The sequence below is a fragment of the Patagioenas fasciata genome, chromosome Z (genome assembly GCF_037038585.1).
Source record: "Patagioenas fasciata isolate bPatFas1 chromosome Z, bPatFas1.hap1, whole genome shotgun sequence".
In the NCBI taxonomy this organism is placed as follows: domain Eukaryota; kingdom Metazoa; phylum Chordata; class Aves; order Columbiformes; family Columbidae; genus Patagioenas; species Patagioenas fasciata.
In genome coordinates, this window is record NC_092560.1 from 75537266 (window position 1) to 75562397 (window position 25132).

General features: G+C 45.6%; 1 protein-coding gene across 3 annotated transcripts in view; it reads right to left on the reverse strand.

Moving 5' to 3' along the window:
• UNC13B (unc-13 homolog B) overlaps positions 1 to 9730 on the reverse strand; it is a 222614-nt gene extending 212884 nt beyond the window's left edge. For all 3 annotated transcript variants that reach the window (XM_065860354.2, XM_065860353.2, XM_065860351.2), the window contains exon 1: positions 9588 to 9730. In XM_065860354.2, the coding sequence (XP_065716426.1) occupies positions 9588 to 9609 (22 nt within the window). In that variant the 5' untranslated portion in view covers positions 9610 to 9730. The remainder of the gene's footprint in view (positions 1 to 9587) is intronic.
• Between the last annotated feature and the right edge of the window lie 15402 nt (positions 9731 to 25132).

The following is a 25132-nucleotide window of genomic DNA, read 5'->3' on the forward strand; positions in this document are numbered from 1 at the left end:
AGTAGCACAGTGCACAAGAGGCTCCGGATCAGTGCCTGATGCTGGGGCTTTGCTCTGTGTGCACAGCACCACCACCCACCCCACTCCCCTGGTACAGCTGAGCAGAGAGAAGGTCTGGTGGCACAAAGTCACCAAAAACACCAGCAGGCGAGACAACACAAGACAGATTTGCTACATCACAGAGAAAGTCCAAGCAATAACCCTTGTCTGTTCCCAAGCCAACCAACCATCTCCCAGTCCAGGCCTTGGCAACAGCCCTGTGTTACCCTCCAGAACAGGTTTCAGGTGATCCAGTCCCTTCATCAGTTCACTTTGCCTTGTTCAAGCATGCCCGCATCTCTGCCACAGAGTCTGCACCGCTGTGCTGCCATTAAAGTTTGGAAGAATTAAGGGTTTAATGGGCCACCACACTTAGCTCCAGGCCCGAACTCCCTTCCTCAGGAGAGGACAGCAAAGATGACAGCAGGTTGCTTATATCTTCCAGACTTCATCTGCACAGAAGGGTGACACAAGAAGTCCTTTAACATGTTTTTTTTTGTTTGTTTTTTGGTGTTTTTTTGTATTTTAAACTGAGTATCACAACATTGGACAAAGCTGAGGAAATAAGTAGAGTGTACCAACACTCAGAAGCGTAATTCTGCAGTTATTTTATACCTAGTAACTATGTCTCCATGGTGGAAATGCCGGAGTCTGTTCAGCAAAGCATTTAGCTGTAAAGAATTAAGAGAGTTAAGTCACAGGAGCTTTAAGTAATGAGGTTAAAACCAGTATTCCTTAAAGGGGCACGGTCAAAGCTGGAAGCCAAACTTCTTTTAAAACTCGCCAACAGTTTTAGGCTACAGATTCTCTCCAACAAGACGCCTCCACTTATCCCTCATCAGACATGACATTCCAGTCCAATTCACTTTCCAGTCACACAGGATGTTCAGCTGCAAGGAAGAGCACCAGGAGTCTGAGGTCAGTGCAGAGGTGTTGAAAGATCGTACCTTCTTTATGTTTCTAAATGCCCCAACTCCCCAGATACAGGCAAGCAAAAAAAAAAGAGCACAAAATAAGTTTTAAACCCCTTTAACACAGTTTCTAGCCCATGCACCGTGCCCAGTAATGTTAAGACCTTTACAAATTCAAGCTTGACCAGCAACAGTAAATCCTGTGAACAAAGCAGATGAGGCATATATATACCAGACAACACCTCAATTTAGTTTTCTCCACACTCGATTTCCTTAGACTTAAGGTCTCTGAACACATGCTACCACGTTGAATGCAGGTACCCAACTACCTTGCAGTTCCTTCCAAACCCCACCCCAACTCAACTGACAAAAGAGTGAACATATTGACACTCAAGAGCAGTGTACTAGAGGGAACACAAACCAAGTCACAACCATTAGCTGGCCGTGTTCCCTTTCATTTTTAATATGCCCTCACACAGCTGTCAGAGAGACAGCACACCTGCCAGCATCATGCTCCAGTTCCTGGCCACTTTCCACAACAGCAAGACATTAATCCATGCCATGACACAGTGCTTATGAAGTTATCTCAACATCAGTCGAAAGAATCTCTCAGCTGAGGTCTTATCATCTAACTTGATCCCATAGCCACCGCTGCTCTCTTGAACTTCATGTTGCACAACAAGTAAAAGGTCTCTGATACCTGTAAATACTCAAATATGTTGTTTGTTAGTTACAAGAGTAATTATTCAATTATTCAAAGTAAGTAATGGGGAAAAATAACTGAAAAGGACATTAAGGAATCTATTTTGGAAGTCTGACACAGGAGGTGGGCATCTCAGCTTCTTGTGATATGCCAAGTAAACCTCACTTGCATCTTTTCATTAAACTATCAACCAGTTTAAAAAAAAAAATCTGGATTAAACTTGAAATTCTTCCCAGCAGAACTAGAAATATAGATACTCATAGTGTATTTCATAATATATTTAACTGAAATCTGTGAACTCACAGAAGATAGTATTAGTCCTATAAAAATAGTTAAACCGAAAAATGCTGGAGAGTTCATTTGTCTGCCAGTACTTTGTCAATTCCTTTCAAACTTGTAAATAGCATCCCAGCTCCAAAAGTGTTAAACAGAAGAACAACTATTTTGGATCCCTACTGTGATTTACTTCTACAAAGCAATCATTTAAAAGTTACCTGCAGTGGTATGCAATTTGATCAAAAGAACATCTCTAGCAATACAGAAGAGACAATTCAGAGGCAGCTAATTTCATAAACTCGACAATAGTTATTAGTAAATTGACAGGGAAGAATAAATTTGAACCAAACCTGTGACATCAGACACAGGAATTGTTAATTAACAGTTTTCTAAGGGACAAAAAAGCCACTACTCCTCAAAGAAGGAGAACAGGTGAAGTCCACTCCACTCCAAAGAGCTAAAACTACAGTATATACAAAGAAATAAAGAGTATCAGCACAGGTTGGGTGGCTCTAGGTATAAGTAGTTAGATGCAGGGGGAAATGAGAGATTTAAACATAACAAAAAAAAAATCTTAATTATATTAGAGAAAAAAACATCAACAAGAATATTGCCCTCCCATCCCATTAATTGACTTAACTGCTAACGATAAAGAAGCAACAGGCATCCAATAAACATTTTCCCTGTGGTCTGGCAGAGGCACGTACCTGTGTGACCATGTACTTTCCAGCCCATCAGCAAGTGAAGATGACTTTAAACACCAAGATGCAAATAATAAAAATAAGGTCTAGGTAACTGGCACTCAGATGTCAGTGAAAAAGTCTGTAGCCCAGTGACATTTGTTTAAAATGCATCTTGAGAGATTAGAAAACAGGTTCCAAGGAGAGCAGACTGTGACACTTGTGGTGACACACAGGGCAGAGTAGAAGGACAAGTTACCTACAGACCACTGAACACGAGTGCCACGAGGACGGAGTCAGGCTCTTCTCAGTGGCAAACAATGATAGGACAAGGGGCAATGGGATCAAGCTGGAACACAAGAGGTTCCACTTAAATTTGAGAAAGAACTTCTTCTCAGTGAGGGTAACAGAGCACTGGAACAGGCTGCCCAGGGAGGTTGTGGAGTCTCCTTCCCTGGAGACATTCAAAGCCCGCCTGGACACCTTCCTGTGCGACCTCACCTAGGCGTTCCTGCTCCAGCAGGGGGATTGGACTAGATGATCTTTTGAGGTCCCTTCCAATCCCAAACATACTGTGATACTGTGATACTGTGTGATACTGTGAACACATCAGACAGATGGTTGACAAAAACTAATACAGCAATCAATATGTAAGGAGTTAAAGTCCTGAAAAAATCATGCCTACTACTGAACACTGGCTTGGAAAGACTTAACTACACAGATCTAATATGCAGAATTGAGATATACAACTTACTAGCACAGGATATTCTCATTAAAGTGTAAAATTACATAACATGATAGAAATCCCGTGGAACAGAGTAATGGTTAACCACTTGAGAGACCAGTCATGATTAGTGGGGTTTCCCAAATACCAGAATTAATGTCTGCCATGTGTCAGCGTTTTCACTCCTAGATGCACTTGCCATTTATACAAAACCAAACAGGACACAGAAGCCAGCAAAGGGGCAGATAATAAAAGAAGCACTATGCACAGCAGCCCAGTCAGGTATTAGGAAGGCATAAGAGAAAAGAAAATCCATCTGAAATCCTGCTAAATGTGGAAAGATCTGATGTGAACACCAGGATATACCTATGGAATAGGTATTTGTGTCACAGAAAGCATCTGCCAAATATTACAGGTCAGAATAGACAAGCAAAACATTATTTCAGGAAAGTCCTTGGCAAAGACAGCTAATGCATGCACAGATAGAAATAAAGCAGATTTTAGTTCTCTACTTATGATGAGATCAACACAAGAATATTAAATCCAATTTTCATTTCTATGAAAATTTCAGGAGTACAGTCAAGAAATAAAGACTGCAAAGAACAGTAAATTCAAATGCTAATGAGAAACTTTTAAAACTATAGACTCCATAAGTCCTTTTTTCTAACAAGAGACAGGAATAGCAAGTTGCTTTCATACTTACACACGAAGAAAATGCCAGGTACTAGTGAGCTTTAACCTACCAAAACCATAGGCAGAGCAAGGTAAGACCCTACACACACTCACAGTGGCTCCCAGTCTGTTTGTAACACCTCACAATGAATTATCTGAATGAAAAAGCAGGAGTTATAAGGCACATTACTCTTGTTTAAACTCTCTTGGAAGAGCACTAAGAACAGCTTTCACCAATTGATTAAACTATTCCTCAAAACATCATGGAAAAGTTGATCACAAAGCACTAAAAAAAAAAAGGGGGGGGCACAAGGAAATTTCAAAGGAAATCTATAAGAGGATCATTTACCGGAAGGCATATTCATTTCACATGCCTCCAAGTCAAATATTTGAAGTCAAGTTCTGGATTTAAAAAAGCAGTTTCATTTGCTTGTACTTTATATGCCATTGTGTAAATTGCAACCAGCTCTCAGCCTGTTACAGTTCAAAATGAGAATCTTTTAGCATCTGGATTAAACCCAGCAGTTCGGTGCATACTAGAACCAAATGTTAATAACAACTTTAATACGTTTGAACTGGCATTTCCCAAACTGTAGAAGTCAACTGAGGGGACACTAAGTGAGCAAGAAGAAACCAGGCACTATTCAGATTCAGGAAGCACCTCTGTGCATTTCTTTCATCCCACTGAAAATTACAGAGGGGTATCAAGTAGCTCTTAGTCCCTAAATTTAAAACAAACAGTCCACACTGTCTGTTGAAACTTTTGCAGCAAAGTGTCCAGAGCTGAAAGAGCAAGGTTTTGAAACAGGAAAATGAATGACCACCAGAGCATCACAAGTCAGGTTTAAAAGATTCATATTATTTAACAACAGAGGAAGATTGAAAGCCACTAATTACTACTGCATAAACCCTAAGACTCAATGCAAAGAAGCTCCTTTAGCGGCACAGGCTCTTTTCTCTCACTGTTATTATACAAGATTCTGATGCATTTTATTTTATTCCAACACCACATACACTGGTAGCTTCACAACTAACTGCAGCTACAGAAAAGGAGTTTATAAAACTTATACAGCAAATCCTTTATCAAGCATTCTATTTATATCTTTATAACCTATACTTCTGCTATTGCTTTTAGAGGCCAATTCTCTTCTTTTCCATTTTGATCAACACAGACAGGGTTTTTGTTTGGTTTTCTTTCAATTCCACGATCATTTCAGAATACTGCCACAACACAGTTATACAATTACTCTATTGCTAAGTCTACTATTTACAAGTGTGGAATGCAGGGAGTTCCAGCTAGGGACCTTCACCTGTGGGACAGAAAGAGCTGGAGACACTGCATTCAGCCATAGAGAGAACACCAAGAGAACACCAAGGTAAGCTGGGGCTATTGCATCACATGGGGGGAAAAAAATTCTTTGAGCATAAATAAAAAGGCCTGACAACTGACTACTGGACTTACAGTTATGGATATTTCTAAGTACTCCACAAGATGAACACATTTTCATTTCTGTTACTGTTAACATTAATTTCCATTTTCCCTGTTTGTTTCTTTCACTTGGATGTCAACAGAGTTCAATTTGGTGGACAAATACTGGAACCTAAATTTTGCTGGCAAGACAGGGATGTTTAGTTAAGTTCACTAACTAGCATTCCAGCTATTCTGACAAACCAAAAATGTCACCAGATAAGCCTTCCAACTCTTTAGAGCAGCAGCAAGATAAACGATAGGCCAAAAAATAACATCCCCAGCCTCAAGTCACCACCATTTCACACAGCAGTCACTTCAAAAATTGTAGAGTGTAAGACCAGAAGAGATCACCTAACTCAATTTCCTACATACCTCAGGCAGCCAAATCTCATACAGATAATGCAGACCAGGCCCCAAGACAAAAGCACACCAGACAAAAGCACTGTGCCCTCATGGGACTAAGCCAGGTACTGTGCACAACGATAGGGGAAGGTCCACACTGCCAGTATCCTTGCAACAGCAACACATTTCAGGCAGCATTTCATACAGCATCCAGGACAGGCAACATATGAGACAAAGAGACACTGTTTTTATACTGTAATTATCAGATGGATAAGGTAGGTCAAGAAGCAAGGAACACAACAGCACTGAAGACACAGCATGGGCTGTTACAAAGCAGAGAGGAGAAAAACTAGAAGAGAACTATCGCTATCCTGAGATAGTGTAATAAAAGTGGGCAAGTGAAAAGGTCTGAAGTGTGTCTCGGGACAACATGTAGAGCAAAGGAACTGATGACAGAGCACCCACAACTGAGTGATCCAGCCTCAGCAAGGTCCTCCTTTGCTATTACCCTTGCAAGCTGTGCTGAGACAGCAGTTGTTTCTATCTGTAAAGTAAGAAGACAGGAAAGGCCAGAAGAAATCTAATTAAGTCGAGATCTGAGGTAAAATCAAGACTTACAAGAGAAGGTTGAGAAAGTTAACAATGCAAGACCAATGGGAAAACTAGACTGCTTCACTGGGATTAGTTTTATTTAATATGCGCGATTTCCACAAATACAAAACTAAATGCAAACTAATAAAGCAAACTATGCCAAGAGAAGATTATCAGACATAATCCAGACACAGCTGCTCTAAACAGGAGTATATGCAATCTCTTTTGCGCTTAAGCAGCAGAATGAAAACGTGGAGAAGTCTCCTCTAAAAGCCTCAATCATATAATATTTAGGATCTGTTTTCTCCTTCAGTTCACTTGCATCCTCTGCATATTTTCCTCTTTCAAAAGAACCCCTCAATTTGCTTCTACAACAGCCTATTACCACTGGCTCACTTCACACATCCTTTGAATACATGCAGGTGAGCCCAGACTCAACTGTTCCCCTGGGCTTAGATTTTCTGTCAGGTGCTTCTATGGCAGAAATAGCTCAATGATTTGGAAAAAAAAAAAAAAAAAAAGAAAAAAATACAAAACACACAATACAAACAACACCACTCATCTCTTCTGTAAGAGGAAAATGTAAAAGCAATGCACTACTAAACATGAGATTAAGAAGCCATGTATGTTACCTTCTCTTTCAGGAACAAAGGCAACACTCAGACACGTTTGGTGTGCACTGTTTTAGATTAGCCATGAATTAAAATACTATTACTGTGTGTAATTCTGGGGGGGGAATAAATCAATGAATTACAACACTATCTGTCTGCCAGGCTTCTTGTTACACTGCCACTAAAAGGCTTTTTCCACATCTCCCTTTATCTGTTAAACTGCAATTCAGAGGTTACTAACAGTGCCCCAGCCGCCTACATTTATTTCACAGGGTTTTTTCTTGTCTTTCTTTTTTAATACCAGGTCTATGGCATTCAACTCCACATTATTATGCAATGTTATGGTGCACCATTTTTTACAGAACAAGAAGTAGCTTTTCCAATTTTTGTATTAATAGCTGCACTACTTGCTCAGCAAGATCAGTTCATATCAAGTGGAAAGGTAAAATGCAAGTGTCATTTATTTTTTTTTAATAGTGACAGTTAACAGACCTTTCTCCAGCTTGCCCCAAAAGCTATTATTTTATCTCAGCTCCTGGTATCTGTTTTGTTTTCCAGACTGCTCTACTTCAGCATACCTCAATTTTATGTTTACTGTTCACACTTGTGAGATCAGATCAGCTCACTGTTTCAGTCATGACTACTTCAGAAAACATGTTTTTTTCAAGTTTAGCAAAATTGACTACTGTCTGCATTTTTATAATAAAGCAGGTCAGTATGATCTACCTGAGTTACTGCCGGTATTTTCTATGCTCTTAGTAAAGCACGAGGAAATTAAAGCTATAATTTTCACAATAACTCTCCAGCACACACAGTCACCAGCCACCTCAAGTTTCTTCTTTAGCTCTTCACACATACCAAACACAAAAGAACATCAGTCCAGGCTGCTGAAATGCTTTTGTCCAGAGACTCTACAGATCGAGAATTGACACTCTAAAGAGGCAAGACAGTGTCAGTAACTCAGTCATCCAGTTCATATTCCTTCACTTCTCTTAGTAGACAGGGCATAATACATCTTTAACACAGCTCCAAGTGGCATCAAAACCTCATTTCTTTAAAGGACAGCCTGAGAATGTTTTGAGGATGAACCACCAAAAAGAATGAAGCAGCATCTGTAACATGTGAGCACCCCTGAGCAACTAACAATCAGCTTCAATAACAACACTTTGGCAAAGCCTTCAAAATAGACTAGACAAGCCCACCAGAGATGCTGTGTGTGCTTCACAGTTTACACAGAACTGCAAAAACATTTTAAAGATAAACTTCACACTTGTACATCTCTCCTGACTCCTTTAACAAACAGGTGTTTATTAAAGGGATGAAAATTAATTTTAAAATACTTTCCTACAAGAACAGTGTTCTCTCCAAAATAACACACCCCCAAGATAAGCTCCTGTCATCTTTTTGTTAACACCATTATCAATGCAAGGATTTTGATCCGAAAAGATGACTAAAAGCTGGATGAAGAGCTGTTATCAAATCAACCGATGTGAGCGAAAGAAGAGCTAAACTGTCAGCAGCACACCAGTGTCTGGTTTTTTTATCATACCTGGCAAAGGAGCTGAGAACATTAAAACCATACTTTTAAGCCTCAGGGCACGGCTGGCGTTCGGGGACACCCTGTGACCACAGCGTTCAGCGCAGAACGCTGACAGCAGACACGTCCCAGAAGCGTGAGTCCTGGCAGATGGTTTTCTCCAGGGATTTTTGGGTTTTTTTGTTGTTGTTGTTGTTTTTTTTTTTCTTTTTGGCACAAGAGAGCAAGCAATTGAAAACCAGAGATACGGACCAAGCTGCTAGCACTATAATCCAGCTCGTATGAGAAAGTGCTGCCTTTCTGTAAACTGTTCAGCACCAGAACGGAGCTTGACTGCAAGATGAGGAGACAATTAGTAATGCATCTGAAATAATAACACATGTTCTAGGTGAGTATACGGAGAGGGAAAGCCGCAACATCCAAATCAATGACAGCAACCTGTTTCCTGCAAGCAGTTTCGCTCAGCGGCACCGTTTCAACTCGCGTCCAAACCAACTGCGAAAGTCAAACACGGCTCCTCCTCGCTCCCGGGCTCTCGGCACCAGGCGGGACGGCAGCTCCGCGACATCGCACCTGCTCCTCCGCCCCCCGACGCCACAGCGGCCCCGGCCGCGCGGCAGCCCCAGGCGGGCACCACAGCCGGACGCTGCCACCCGTGGCTCCCCCGGCCCCAGCGCCGCGGCTCAACCGGGAGGTCACAGGGACGCCCGTTTCCGAGAGGCAGAACTCGTTAATCCAGAACCGGATGGACCCAAACCCCGCACAACCCCCAGTCCCCCGCTCAGGTGCCCGGGTGACAACTTTGGAGGCAGGTGCCTGGCTCGGCCTTTCCTCGGGGGCTCGGCGGCTTCGCCCCACGCCTCTTCGCACAGGCGAGGCAGGAGACCCCCGGGGCGGCAGAGTGTCACAGGCCAGCGCCCGGCCCGGCCTGAGGCGCTCCCGGCACCGGCCACCCCGGCTCCGCCCAAGCGGGCCGTGGCCCCCCGCCGCTCCCCGCGGAGCCCGGCCCCCGCGCTACCGTCCCGCTCACCTCGCACACATAGCAGCGACATGGTGGCGGCCGCGCCTCAGCTGCTGCCCCTCCAGCCGCCCCCAGCTCTCCTCATGGCGCCCCGCGGCCACGGGGCGGACGGGCGAGGCGGCGACGCCGTGAGCGAGGGCGGAGCCGCCCCATGAAGGGAGAGGGGCGGGGCCACACCGGCCGGGGCGGGGCCACACGAGGCGGGGCGGGGCACCCCGCCTCACTGCCATCGCCTCGCCGCGCCGGCCGACAGGGGGCGCCGCCGCCCTCATCTCCGTCGCCACGGCAACTGGAGGGTGGGACGTTCCCTCCAAAATCAGCCCCTGTGGGAGGGGGTCTGCGGCCGGGCACCGGGACACCGGGACGCGCTCGCCGCCCCGGGGTGGGGTGGGGCGGAGCGGGGCGGCCCCAGTTCGCGGGGTGTGGTGTGCGGGCGGGAAGGCCAGGGGGACCGGGTCCTAGTGTCCCTTCCCCAGCTCCGAGGTGTGCGCACCCGGGGAAGCGGAGACCTGTACTTATCACGTTTATTTGTACTTTGCCTCTTTTTTTTTTTTTTCTCTTTTGTTTTACTCCTGCAAGATAACAGAACTTGCTGGATACAAAGGATCCTGCGTGTGTCTCTGCAGAAATCATTCCTGCCATTTACAATCAACGCGTTCTGGGACAGGTTTGTCGCTGTCAGAAGCTCGACTGATGCACAGGATCAGCCCTTTGTATCCCCTCACACGGCAAAAGCCGTAAGCAAACACTTTGGGAAGAGCAGGAGCAGGACAAGCAGCTGTGATTGCTGTGCCTTAAGTTGTCTCTCAGTGCCATTCCAGTCCTGAAGTGTGGCTCGTCCTGAGCGTTTCTGAGACCACACCTGGAATATTGTGTCCAGTTCTGGGCCCCGCAGTTCCAGGAGGACAGGGAACTGCTGGAGAGTCCAGCACAGAACAACAAAGACGCTGAAGGGAGTGGAGCATCTCCTGTGTGAGGAAAGGCTGAGGGAGCTGGGGCTCTTTAGCTTGGAGGAGACTGAGGGCTGACCTCATTAATGTTTATAAAGATGTGAAGGGTGGGTGTCATGAGGATAGAGCCAGGCTCTTCTCGGTGACAACCAATGATGAGACAAGGGGCAATAGGTACAAACTGGAACACAGAAGGTTCCACTTAAATTTGAGAAGAAACTTCTTCTCAGTGAGGGTGACAAATACTGGCCCAGGCTCCCCAGGGAGGTTGTGGAGTCTCCTTCTCCGCAGACATTCAAACCCGCCTGGACACCTTCCTGTGTAACCTCAGCCGGGTGTTCCTGCTCCGGCGGGGGGATTGGACGGGATGATCTTTTGAGGTCCCTTCCAATCCCTAATATTCTGTGATTCTGTGATATCCTGAGCCTGATGTGTTTGTGAGGCCAGTAACTGCTAATATACCCCTCTGCTTGTCTACTGTGTCTGAGATTCCTGCAAAGTCCTTGCATCCCCATCTTCTGATCAGGTGTTTCACAGGTCTGCTGCCTGTTGTAGGAACAACCACTCAATGGTCTCCCTTGAGCCTGCTTTGAGTAGTTTTATCTCTGATGGCCTCTAATGCTTTTAGTGCTGCTTCATCCCAACCTATAAATAACCAAAACACTGCAGCATGTGCTTCTAGTTCTAGACAAAGCATCTGAGATGAAACAAATAATTGCTGATATTGAAACTCAACAGCAAAGCATCACATAATGTGATTGCTATTGCATTATTGTTTAGAATAACTCAAAAGTCCACATGAAGTGTAGAGGACAAGACTGCTAGCTGTGTGTTTCAAAGACACAGCCAACTCGCCCAAAATTCAGGAGAAATTTTATTTCTGTCCTGTCCAAGATGGTATGTTTTACTATCCTTATGTTTGCTGTACAGAAGAGTATCAGTCAAGAAAATGTGTCAAAAACTGACATAAATCGTCTCTGAAGTACCAAGAAGGACGATTTGAAAGGACAAACCATGATGTTCCTGTAAACAAACAAGCAGACTGTGTGATAAAGGTATTACCAGGGGCAGTCTCAGGGGACTGAGGTCACTTCCACTTCACAGTGTGAATGCTGTAGTCAGTGCGGGGAGCTGCAAGTGCCAGCACTGAGCTGGGGAGGGGAAGGAGTCTCCTCTTCTTGCCCGCTAAGCTCAAAGGCTCTGGTTTGCTTCTTTATGTGTTATTGAAGTGTAGCAGCACCAGACTCTAAGGCCTTTAGCACACCAACCTCTGCATTTTGGCAGAACAGCATCAAAGCCTGCCCCACCTGTGAGCTGGGCACAACACTGGCTTTTCAGTTAACTTTGGGCACATTTAGTGTTTTGCTCTAAAAAGTTCTTTATTATTTATCTCCTCTGTGCCTCAGGGTAGGATGCCAGTTCCTCAGCCTTTTCAGATTTCCATTGCTCCTCTGCATCCACCAGACTCTCAGAGCTTTTCAACAGCACAAGGTCTATGCAGGGGTCTATGCAGGGGTCCCCGAGCTGTTCTGTCTTCCTTTGCAGCCACTTTGCAAATGAAAACTCCTAAATTGTGCATGAGTGAATCTCTGCCATGACCACATAATCCCAGCATGACTGCTCTGCTCCCTTTGCAGGGCCCCATTGCTCTGCCTGTCCTAATTTAAAAATGAAAGCCTTTGAGGCTATGACTGTCACCCACTGCGTCACACAGCACCTGGTACAAGTCGTCCCTATCTTGCCCATGTTTTGTAAATGCTACCATAACGCAGAAATTATCTCATCAAGGGCAGATGATGTCACACACATTTTAAAATAATAGTAATGTGTTATTAGCAAGCATGATAATCAAGTAAGGATCTTGTAGATAGAATGAGATACCCTACTACCAGCAGTAACTGTGAAGGCTGGCATTATCGCAGATGTTATGAATTCCCTGCAGTTCTGAGGTCTAATTAGATGCATGTGTTTTACCAGTATTTACCTAATCAAAAGAAATAATTTGTGTAACTCCCAGTTCCCAATTACAGTGGTTACTTTTGTGCCTGTCTACCCCTCTTCTCTTTTCCACTTCAAATAGGCTGGAAGAAGGACCATGTCAGTACTGCAAAACTTTCCTAAGGCAGAAATACCCTCTTCTAAATTTGCTTGCTCCTTGATTTCAACTTGCTTATGTTTTCCTAGCTGAAGTGATACTCCCTAAATGCACATTTCTCTGCTATTTTTTTTTTCCCTAGTTTTTCCTCTGGACATTATTGTCATAAATACAAAAAGAGTTTAGGGATAAAAAACACTGTGATAGGAAGAGAAAAAAAACCACACCCCTTCCCCTGCTGCCCTCAACCTCTTAAACTTGAAAGATCTTTCCAGGTCTGTTTCTATCAATCCGCAAAAGGGAATGCCAAGTTCACAAATATTTAGTGATAAGCAAAGCACCAAATCCTGTTGTAGCAGACGGGGTCTAAATTCTGCAGCTGACAGCATGCTCAGTACACTCCATCAGCAGTGTATTTTTTTAATGGCAAATTTGACTTAATTAAAGAGTAGTGGAGCAAGCGCACCACAGTAACCTTCATGCACACTGAAGCTATGTGGCTGTCTGAACAAAGACAGAGGTACTCTGCAGACTCAGAAGGGAGGCATTACCGCCAATTCCAAAGTAACACACAATCTTCATTCCTTGCAGAGCAAGAGTTAATTTTCTCTTGCTACTCAGACCCCAGCCATTGGTCTCGGCTCACCTGCTGTTGGATGGGAAAGTAATAAATGGCTGATCTTCCGCTCACTGCAGCTTGCCAGCTGTTTTATACCTGCCTATTTGCTCTAGTTACTCTGTTCAGAGAGCTATATTTGCAGCCTAAGTAAACTGTGTTTTCTTCTTCTCTTTATTCTGCCTTTTTTGAGTTCTGTATTTCTGTTTCTGGAGAATGGCTCAAGCTGAAACTTGGCGTGTAGCAAAACCACGTGGGCTTTATTTTAAATCAAAGGGTTTAGATCTGTTAAACCATTTTTCTGTTATGCAACTGACAAAAAAAAATCATCTCAGACCTGTTTTTTGGGGCTAAGCTCTAAAGATAAGGAAAAAGAGCTTTTAATTTACCCTATGACATTTGGTAGGAATTGAGTGCTGAATATAGATGAAGCAGTTGATTGATATTCTGGCATGAGCAGCCCTCAGATTTGACTGTAATGGTAACAGGCTACTGAAATGGCTTTCTCTGGTGTTTCTGCTCTTTTTGCTTACTAATAAAATGTAACATTTGCAGAAGAGCTAGAGTATCACAGGACCTTTTTCAGAGTGCTGTGTGGTATCCTACCTGTGTGCAGGAGCCATTTTAATAGCACCTTTAAATGTCGCTTTCTCTGGAGTGGGTGGTAGCTGATAATCAGTGCAGTAGCTAAAGAATACCATATACATGCATTGAAACTTGCAACAAAGCAGCCTGCAATCCTCTCAGTTATGTGTAAACCAGAACGTTGGTTTTAACACTCCAAAATGCTCAAGTGGGGTGATATCAGTGAAGTTTTAAAGGTCCAGGAATGGATAGGACTTGTACACCTGCAGAGCAGCACAAGGGACCGCAGTACCCATCAAACAACCAGCCAGACTTCGGGCTGCAACCTAGGACATGTTCTTTCCAGTGCCCCCATCTTTGTTTTGCTTGAAGATTGATGATATCTGGAAATGACAATAGTCTGTCAATTTGAGGCATTAACCCGTAGCTTCATTTTAATCCCCTAAGAAAAGAATCAGAGACTCTCCAACTGTCCTGTTCAACCTGCAACCGCGCCATTGAAGTCTCTGTACTAATTCCTTCCTTTCAGCATGTTCAGGTGTTCTCTTAGCTGTTCAGCTTTCCTCCCTGCATAGCATGGCCACTTGGGTAAGGTTTAGTCTTTGTGCCTCAATTCTCCATCCACAAAACGGAGGTTGTGTTAATTCTTTAGGGAAGGAGGTATCAAAGATAAGGGGTGTCTTGATTATAAATACATTAGCGATAATGAGATGCTTGGACACTGTCACCACATAACCATTTAAGACAGATAGCACAAAGAGATCTGCCAGCTTTTAGATTACAAATCCGTGTTCAAAAGACTGAAGAGGCGAGAAACATCCTTTCATCTCAGGGAAAAAACCCTATGCATAAGAGGGCAGCTTCCATGGGAACTGAGCTTTCAATTACAGCTGCTCTGACGAAAAGTCTTTCAGCCGCTCATGCTGGAGTCGATAGAACTGAACCCATTTCTCATGCAATTATCCCAAGTGTCCCAAACACAGTGGTTTTTGTTCATATTGGGGTGCTTTGTCCTTGAGCAGCACAGTGGGGTTACACTGCATCTACACCCAGGGCTACAGACGTTTAGCGTGGGGTCTCTGCCCGATCAGTGAGCAGCAAAGCAGGCAACACAGGGTCTGTGTAAAAGATAGACCCTAACAGGGGACATTTCTCTACCATCTGATGATTTCAGATCCTGTTGCATGCTGGGACTGGTGCTCTCTGATAGTGATCCCTCACTTGGCCAGCGTGGACGCTGCCACTGTTGCTGCTTCCCCAAAAGCGGGTGCCGCAATATATCCATGAGCTAAAGGATGTTCAGGTGCTCTGAAAGCCTCTGCCTTAGGGTGAAGTGCTATTTCTGATCAGCAGAAATACTGTCCTTTAAGTGATATTTATTCTTGGCCACATTTTATCCTTAACTATCACCCCCTCGACATACACATGCCACCTGGCAATCAGGATCTAGGGACAGGTCTCTTCACACTGCCTCTTTTCCCCAGCCCTGTCCCTTTCACAAACTAGTTGAGGGTTTGCTCTACTGCTTTACAGAAACCACTCATATCCACGGTTTCCAAGATATTCATGTTCTTCATCCTCCTGCCAACTTCACCCTCCAGCTTTTCACACTGTTTAGTGTTTCTGTCTTCCTGATACTTACCCAGGAGATGTATCCATAGATGGCAACCCTGTTTCCTATCTAATTTTGCTTTGACAGATTTATCTTTTCCAAGTTGTCCAGAGATCCCTGTCTCTGATTTCTGTTTTGTAGCTCTTTCTGTTTGAGTTAACACTTCTCGAGTATGGATGGCACATACTGTGCACAGCAGGTCACATCAGGATTGGGCCAGTATTTCTGATGCTGATGCCTCAGATCAGCTACACAGATCTATGTGTTCCTGTGAGATAGTCGCCTTCCAGTTTAATAGGAACAGGTGACACTCATTCTGCTATTCCGTACTCTACTTTGGTTGGATTCATATTTAAATTGAGCCATGGCTTCTCTATTACATAGGGAGGCAATAACTTTTGTTTTAAAGAAAACGGACATTTTGCCTTTCCAACAGGAGTAACTTTTAACTTGGGAAGGTGCAGAACTCCTCACCTCAGCAGGGCTTGTTTCCTGCCTTACAGCTGTGTCTTCAGTTTTTGTTCACATAACAGACATTTGAGGAGCGCAGGAGGTTATTCTTCAATAGAGAAGCCTGGAGGGATAGCTTTTCTCTTGCTTTTGTGGTTTTTATTCATTGAAGAGAAACATTTACCAGAGATAAAAGAGAACCTATTTGTCAAACTTAAAGTTGTTGACAAATATAGCCAAAGTGATGGGCTCTTAGGAAGAAGCACTGTGAGATTAAAAATGACTCTGTGTCTGCTTTACCTCCTTCACCATTCACAGACCACAGTTCAAAGCCACAGCCAGTCAACTTCTAGCAAAGAGCATCACAGGTGTAAGGGAGATCATGTTACCCCTTGGGGATACTGGATCCCTCTCGCTTTGCTGTGGAGCAACCAGCCAGAGATTCTCCCCTCCGATGTAATTTCGTGTCATAGTGTATCTGCTATCTCTGAGGGACAGGGAGAGAAGGGGGACTTCTACATGAAAACAAAAAATGCCTCAGTAAGACCCATGAAGAATATGGGAGGCCATCTAGCTGTATTTATGAGCAACATGGGTTTTGTCAGAAGATTTTTATAGTGCTCTTGTAAAACTACCTTGCAGGGAAAGGCCAACCTCCCGCAGTCTACTAGAGCCACCAGCCCTCTAGAAGTGGCCAAGTGACTGACATTTCCTATACAAACAGGCTGTTTAACCTTCCAGCTAAGTTGTTCCATAGGTGCCGGAGTCCAAGCGGCGTGCATGTGTACCGTGCCTTCCTGCTACGTGCAGAACAGGGGGAAAGCGGGCAGGCAGGCTCGCCCTCCCTGGGGCACACACATCAAGCTTTCAGCACTGCGATAGCAGAATAAAAGCCCTGTTGTGAACACTTTCTGCCACCAGCCTCCTCAGCGGGGTGTGCAGAGAACAAGCACTTCTGCCTGGTTCACGCAGGAGTCTCTCTAGTTCACATTTTGACTCCCCTTTCTGTCCCTTTTTCCAAAGGATTTAGAAAAATCCTTTTCTGAATAATTTAAAATGCAAAGATAAGAGAAGCTTATCCATTTCATTAAACTTCCATGCAACGTCTAGCACTCTGCTGCTGATTGTTGCAGGTTGACACAAGCAATAACTAATAAACAGGAAGCATCACGCTGTCACAGTATCACAGTATCACAGTATCACAGTATCACAGTATGTTTGGGGTTGGAAGGGACCTCAAAAGATCATCCAGTCCAATCCCCCTGCTGGAGCAGGAACGCCTAGGTGAGGTCGCACAGGAAGGTGTCCAGGCGGGTTTGAATGTCTCCAGGGAAGGAGACTCCACAACCTCCCTGGGCAGCCTGTTCCAGTGCTCTGTTACCCTCACTGAGAAGAAGTTCTTTCTCAAATTTAAGTGGAACCTCTTGTGTTCCAGCTTGATCCCATTGCCCCTTGTCCTATCATTGTTTGCCACTGAGAAGAGCCTGACTCCACCCTCGTGGCACTCACCCTTTATATATTTATAAACATTAATAAGGTCACCCCTCAGTCTCCTCTTCTCCAAACTAAAGAGCCCCAGCTCCCTCAGACTTTCTTCATAAGGGAGATGCTCCACTCCCTTCAGCATCTTTGTTGCCCTACGCTGGACCCTCTCCAGCAGTTCCCTGTCCTTCTTGAACTGAGGGGCCCAGAACTGGACACAATATTCCAGATAGTAATTTTTCGCACTCCTCCCTCAAATACCCTTTGTAAACAACAAAAATAAAAATTAAGGGTTCTCCGGATTTTACTTATTTGTATCCACAACAAAGCCAGCCAGGCAGCTGGGGGACACGGTTTGCTTAATAACAGAGCAAGCTGCAGGTGAGGATAAGTCACAGAAGATGCAGCATTACAGCCTGAAAACTGTTGTTTTTGTGGGCTGTACCTGTTTACTACCTATACATGTGTGTTGCTGAACTTGTATCCCTGGTGGTAGGTCTGAGAGGATGGGTTTTGAAAGAATGACAAAAATAGAGGATCCTTTTGAAATCTTCCCCAGGAACGTCTTGAGTAACATCTGTTTGAATAGGATGCGTATCATTTAAGGACTGTTTCTTTATACCATTTGCTGAATCTTTGAATGAAAGAAATTGATAAAAAGCAAATACAAAACTGAAATTCAAAATTGTAGCCAAAAATCCCAGATTTCCTCTGCTTCCTAGGGTGGGTATTATTGTTTTATGTTGCAAGCAGAACAGATACCATTTGCAAGCTCTTTGAGTCTCTCCCAAAAGCTGAGGATAAAAAGAAATAAAATATTTTTTTTAAAAAAGCACAGAGGTTAGAGAGAAGTAGCCTGGCACATGTACAGTTGTTCAGTTGTTCAAACACTGGGGTTGTGATAAGGGTCTACAAGGATCCTGCCATGGTCGAGGTTTGCCCTGGCAGGAAGCTGCGGAGGCTGTGGAGTGGGAAGTCCCCAGTTGCTATGTCATAACCGGGGGCAGAGGGGCAGGCAGCCCCCAGCCTTGCCATAATGCCAGGAATCCTTCGCAACACACCATGACCCAACAGCCACCCCTCACCTCACCTGGGAGACTTCTCCAAACCCGGAGCAGGGGCCACCAACACCTCCATCCACATCTCCACCCTAAACAGTACTTGCATCACCCTGGGACTGTTTTTTCTCTCCTCGCTTCTCTTCCTTCTCATCTCTTCCCATCTGCACAAGAAGGGTTTGGCTGAAGCATCTCTCAGAGCCTACAAACAGAGCATCACTGCAGGCAATGCCTTTAACAACCTGATGCTGGCACAAGTTTCCCGGGTCTTGTCTTTAGAAAGTAACTGATGTTTACCACTGAGGAAAGGGACACAAAAGCAAAACAATCCTGGAGAAAAAGGCAGTGACAGAGTAATGCCGCTGAGACTGGGTCAGGAGTAGCAGCAGAAAGCAGGTGGTGTAGGAGGGATACAGAGCAGCTCGGGTCTAGTTTCCCAACACCTGCAGAGAAATGAACTTTCCTGGTCTGCTGGAACACCATCCTCTGTCCCCATTTGTGTAGTTTCTTACATCTGAGCACTGAAACCACACAGCCTGTAGTGACCTGAACCTCAGGTGCCAGTATAAGTTGGCGAATGGCCTATTAGAGAGCAGCGTAGGGGAAAGGGACCTGGGGGTCCTGGGGGACAGCAGGATGACCATGAGCCAGCACTGGGCCCTTGTGGCCAGGAAGGCCAATGGTACCTGGGGTGGATTAGAAGGGGGGTGGTTAGTAGGTCAGAGAGGTTCTCCTGCCCATCTGCTCTGCCCTGGTGAGACCATACCTGGAATATTGTGTCCAGTTCTGGGCCCCTCAGTTCCAGAAGAACAGGGAACTGCTGGAGAGAGTCCAGTGCAGGACAACAAAGATGCTGAAGGGAGTGGAGCATCTCCCTTATGAGGAAAGGCTGAGGGAGCTGGGGCTCTTTAGCTTGAAGAAGACTGAGGGGTGACCTCCTTAATGTTTGTAAATATATAAAGGGTGAGTGTCATGAGGATGGAGCCAGGCTCTTCTCGGTGACAACCAATGATAGGACAAGGGGTAATGGGTTCAAATTGGAACACAGGAGGTTCCACTTAAATTTGAGAAGAAACTTCTTCTTGGTAAGGGTGACAGACACTGGACCAGGCTGCCCAGGGAGGTTGTGGAGCCTCCTTCTCTGGAGACGTTCAAATCCACCTGGACACCTTCCTGTGTAACCTCATCTGGGTGTTCCTGCTCCAGCAGGAGGATTGAACTGGATGAGCTTTTGAGGTCCCTTCCAATCCCTGACATTCTGTGATTCTGTGATATCTATCAGTACAAGCTGATAAGTTTGCAACAAAGGTGGCCAGCAGAAGGTTAAGTTCACCTGTCTGGACAAAAACCTCCTCCTGCCAATAAACAGTGGGAGGGGATCTAAGACCTGCCAGCAGGCAGGATTTGGTCTCTAATTTCTAGAAGTAAGAGGCCATGAAGAAGCAACCTACCGGAAATTGCATTTACTTAACCCGGTGTGGTTTTGGGCAGTACCAGGCATGCTTTCTGCCCCTTTACGCTTCCTTCTAAGTGTATAAAGCCAAGATCCCAAGTGCATGCACTTATCAGAGACCCTACAACTCTTTCTTTCGGGTACTGCTCTTAGTCCAGCATCCTGGCCAAATTCCAGTAATTAGACCATTATTAGGTAACTGCTTGCAAACGTCATTCCTCTTCCCTAGAGAGCCTGGCTCTGAACTATTCGATGCTTTCCGGATTTCTAGTAATTAGCAAGGCTGTTTCCCTTGCCAGTGGGAGACTAAACACTGGCAGAGCTTGGGGAACGGCTCTGCTGTCCACGGGCTGCCCAAGGGATGGGCATTGCCTGGGTGGGTGTTGCCTATGGCCGTCAGAGGTCCTCCTGCCATTTGGGGAGGTGCTGGTGTGACCCTGCTCACAGAACTGAGGTGTGAGCAGTCAGATTCCCAACTGGGAAAATGGACCCAGTGTCATTGTTATGCTTAGTGGGTAGGAAAGAAACAGATTGGTAGAGTCATTTGCATTGTGCTAAGGATCATTTTGTGGTTTGCAGATTGAAATTCTTAATGGCACTCGTTAGACGTCGTTTGCTTCCAGATGCTGTTTGCTTTCATGTTCAGAGTTATACACACTGACATAGAAAATTCTGCTTGGAAAAATGTTCAGAACTGGCAATCACAGAAACTTAGAAAAAGTCAGCACCGAAAATGCAATCAATTTTAGGTAGATACTATAATATTGCCCTGTCTTTTGATCCTTAATTGCTAGTCATTTATCTCCCATGGGATATTTGTGTAGATACATACAAAACTCCTGATGGCTGACAAAGAGACCAGGTAAAGAGATTTTTGTTTCTACCACAGGATCTTTTATCCACCATCTGCTTCTCACCCTACCCAGCAATTCCACTTTAGTTTACAGCTCTCATTCAGCCAACTATCCCTCCTGTTCCCATCTGGTGACACCAATGCTGTCTTCTGCATCCAGAAGCTCCTTAAAGCCAAGCCTTGGCTGACACATCCACAAGGAAAAGCCCAGTTTCTCAGGCTGATTACAGCATCCAAGGCAAGCTTGACTGTAAAAAGCCAGATATTCTGGCATGAGGGCCCCGTACAGAGACAACACAGATGCAGAAAAACAGCATCTCTAGCTGAATCTGCCTTACCATATGGCAAAGAAGTTTCTCTGGAGGTGTCCCATTAAACTACCAAAGAACCCAAGTCCTGCTTTTGTGTGCAAAGATCTGCTAAGACAGCATCTAGCAGCAATAAAGTGCAAGTTTCCCTGCAAGATCTGGAGGTTTTAGTGCACAGGCTGGAAGTACCAAGGAACCTTGTAGGCCAAACCTAATGTTTTTTTTTCAGGGTCGCTTGTAACCTGATGATTTAATAGAAAACTGCTCAGTTTTGGTGTTATTTAGGGACAGTTTCTCCCTGTGGTCTCACTAATTTACCACTGACAGAGTGAGTTTCTACAGACCAAAGTTTCTAACAGTAGGATGCTCTGAAGGCAACATACATGCCCTTAGGTGCCAAGTTTAAGTAATAATTACGTCTGCGTGTGCAGAAGGAGAAGCTGTACGCCCTCTCAGCATTCTGGAAAGAAGAGCAGAGCTTTTCTAGCACTGTAGATGTGTGTTCAACAGTCAGACAAACCATGAGCCCTCCCCAAAGACAGGGAAAATGCGGTTGCAATACACACAGGAGTGTCGGTCCAGGAGCTGAGCAGGCAGCACAGCTGGGAGCCGGCAGCTCTTTCGCAGAAGCAAATTGAGATACACGATTTTTTTTCACCTTTGCATATGGGGGTATTTCAAAACTCATCCTTGCACCTTCCTCCAAGGCCATCAGTGCTGAACGCTCTCAGCTTCATCATTTCTACATTTTTGCATGTTCATACAGCTACACGAGCAGCTTCAGTTGTTTCATGGAAGTGGGATGTGCCAGCGCCTTGGCCACGAAGCAAAAGCAGGAGGGGTTGCTTTCTCCTGACAGTGAGTTTGTGCAAGCCTGTACAACTGCTCTACTCCCCTCTGAAGCTGCCAAGGGCATTTTCTAACCCCTTTGTGGTCCTGCTGCTGTCCCAATGCAGCATTAGAGGGTGTGATGACGCTTTATCCTCCCTGATTTGTCACCACTGGTCATGTGTTTCTCCTAGAGATACCATTTTTCTTCAGATTCTGTGTCCTGTGTCCTCACTGGTCATTCCCTCGGAGGGTCCTTCAGAGCAGACATCTCCCTGGGCTTTCTGTGAGATTTCTTCTTGGTCAGGATTTAGCTGAGCAATGCAGGTGTCTGCAGCACGGGTGTCTGTCTCTGAGCTTTTCCCACTGTGTCCCTCTTCATAATCCATGGAAACGCTCCTTGGGAACATTTCTCTTCACTCTCAAATACATATTCAAACCAGTTTAGAGCCCTGAAAGTACCTATTTTTCTCCACCAACAATAAAGGAATTCTAGGAACCTTAGCTCAGAGGAAGGAAAATGTCATATGAGATTAATCTGATGTTTTATCTCTGAATATGGGCATCAGCACATACAGCTCCACACTGTGAACTCATAGATCTGCTTCTCTGTCTCAGACACAGCCTTTCTTTGTCCAAAACGAACCTCAGCCTGCCATGATTTTCTCCTCACAGACGCATCCCATGGCCTCAAGACCAACCTGGCTAGAACAAAGCTCTTCACATCCATCAGGTCGTTTGATCATGGGATGCAAAATCATTATTCTGCCAATTTTTCAGGCCACAACCAATATGTCATCTTCAAGCCAGGTTCCTCTCTACACCAAGGTCTTGCAGAGCCTTTCAGCAGAACACCTCTGATCTTTCCCCGCTCTCTTGCAGTTCAGAGTTGCTGATATCAAAGCTTCCATCAGAGCAATTCTGAACTATGTGCCAAAGGCCCTTTCCCCAGCCAATTGTTGGACCCATCTGGCCGACACATTCCTAAACAGAAACCACAAGAACCTCCTGCACTGGTCATCCACCTCTCCCGGTGCTTCACTGCCCACTTGGCTTCATCCCTGAGGTTTTCAGCATCCCTCCACACTCTTCTTGTGACGCTCCCAAAATGTGAGCTGACTGGTTATCTCAGACAGCATGCTCAGATCTGACTTTGTTTTCCCCCAGCGCCCCTTGGTGTTGTCTCTACCTGCTGCTGTGTTTCAGATCGCACCCTCTCAGAGGCAGGTTTGTCTCTTCATCGTGAGCTTGCACAACAGCCGCTGAAGAGCAGCCCCTCTGGAGTGGGTTGTTGCTGCAATAACTCAAACCGCAAAGACTGAAATACACTCTTTGCCTGATTAAATCTGAATGGGGATTAGTAATGGAGGAGGAAAGGGCTGCAACTTTAATTCATGAACATTATCCTCTTTTCCTGCCTCGCCCATTTGGCAGCAAAGTGGATGTGTGGCTGCAGAGCAGCACTTCTGTGAGAGATACACGCACCCCCATGCTCCCCAATGTTTTTATTCCAGCTGCAGCCAGCAGAGATGAAACTCCAGAGGCAGCCCTGTTGAGGTGAGTAGCCAGCTTCTGAAATCAGCTTGTTCAGATAGCACAACCTGGGGACGGCTACCCCAAATGTAGCCGAGTGCCTCCCAGCACAGCCCCGTCACCTGCATCCAGAATGAGATAGCTGGGATCTCTTCCTGACCTGACCCTTAGGCTTTCACTTCGGAGAGCCTTGCTGATGAAAGCAACCCTGTTTGTGTCCTTTTGCCTCCACAACATGGATATGGTGGCCGAAGGACACAATGGCACAAGCTGCATCAGCAGGTGGCATTTATCAGCACTAGGTCTCATTTGGGATGTGCTTTTCCAACCCCCTGAACTAGAATCAAACCAGCTTTCTGGGCTGGAAATTGTTGCAGAGAGCCTGAAAGCACTTCTCACCCGTTGTTCTCACTTCCAGCATTGCTGCAGCATCCTCCACCAGTGTAGTGCAAAGCCCACAGGCCAGAGGGCTTTGCTCAGCCCCCAGCCACCCTCGCCTGTCCCCCATGGCCCCAGGGAGCCGCACCCCAGCAGGTGCTGCCCTGGGACCAGGGCAGCCGCGGTTCTCGGAGCCGGGGGCTGAAGCTCCTGCCTCCCTCATGGTCGTGACCTCGTTTCCTTGTGCACCCGCCGGCGCTGAGCCAGAGACTCATCCAGGGAGCCCCACGCAGGCATCTGGCAGGGATTTTTGCATCATTTAATTCTCAATCCTCCCAAGAGCCTGGGATTGAGTGTGTTCACTGAAATGAAGGGCAGGAATGAGGGGCAGAGCTGGGCACTGGGAGCTGAAAGGGCACAGTGAGAGTGGTTTGCTCCCAAGTGCCCCTATGAGTGGGAGAACCTAAGGCAGAATCTTATCACAGAATCAATCACAGAATGTTTGGGGTTGGAAGGGACCTCTGGAGATCACACAGTGTCACAGTATCACAGGATGTTTGAGATCATCCAGTCCAACCCTTCATCAGAGCACAGGAAGATGTCCAGGCGGGTTTGAATGTCTCCAGAGAAGGAGACTCCACAGCCTCTCTGGGCAGCCTGGTCCAGGGCTCTGGCACCTCAAAGTAAAGAAGTTTCTCTTCATATTCAGATGGAACCTCCAGTGCTTTGGTCTGTAACCATTGCCCATCCTCCCATTGTTGGGCATCATTGAAAAAAGTCTGGTCCCGTCCTCTTGACACCCACCCTTCAGATATTTGCAAATGTAGACAAAATCCCGTCTCAGCCTTTCATTCTTCAGGCTAAACAGACCCAGCTCTCTCAGTCTCTCCTCATAAGAAGGATCTTCCAGTCCATTTATAGCCCACTGCTGGACTTCCTCCAGTAATTCCTTGTCCTTCTTAAACTGGGAGCCCAGAACTACACACAGAACTCCAGATGTGGCCTCACCAAGGCAGAGCAGAGGGGGAGGACAACCTCCCTTGAACTGTGGCCAGAATGGGCAATTCTCTGACCAGCAAACCAGGAGCACAGCTAGACCTGGCAGCTCCCAGCCCAGCTGCAAGTAGCGTGCTGAAACATCAGGCAGGGTCCCAGCCCGGTGCAAGCAGGGGTGACAGCCTGGACACAGCTGTCATTTGTGATGGGAAGGTTTGTCCTCTCTGCTACCTGCTACTCCAAGCACAGAGGTGCCTGTGCTGTGGTCCTGGATGTGTTTGCACATCTGAGCATGGAGAGCAGCTGTACGCAGGTGGATGCTCAGAAAGGGTTTTTCGAGATGCAAGATGGCACGCT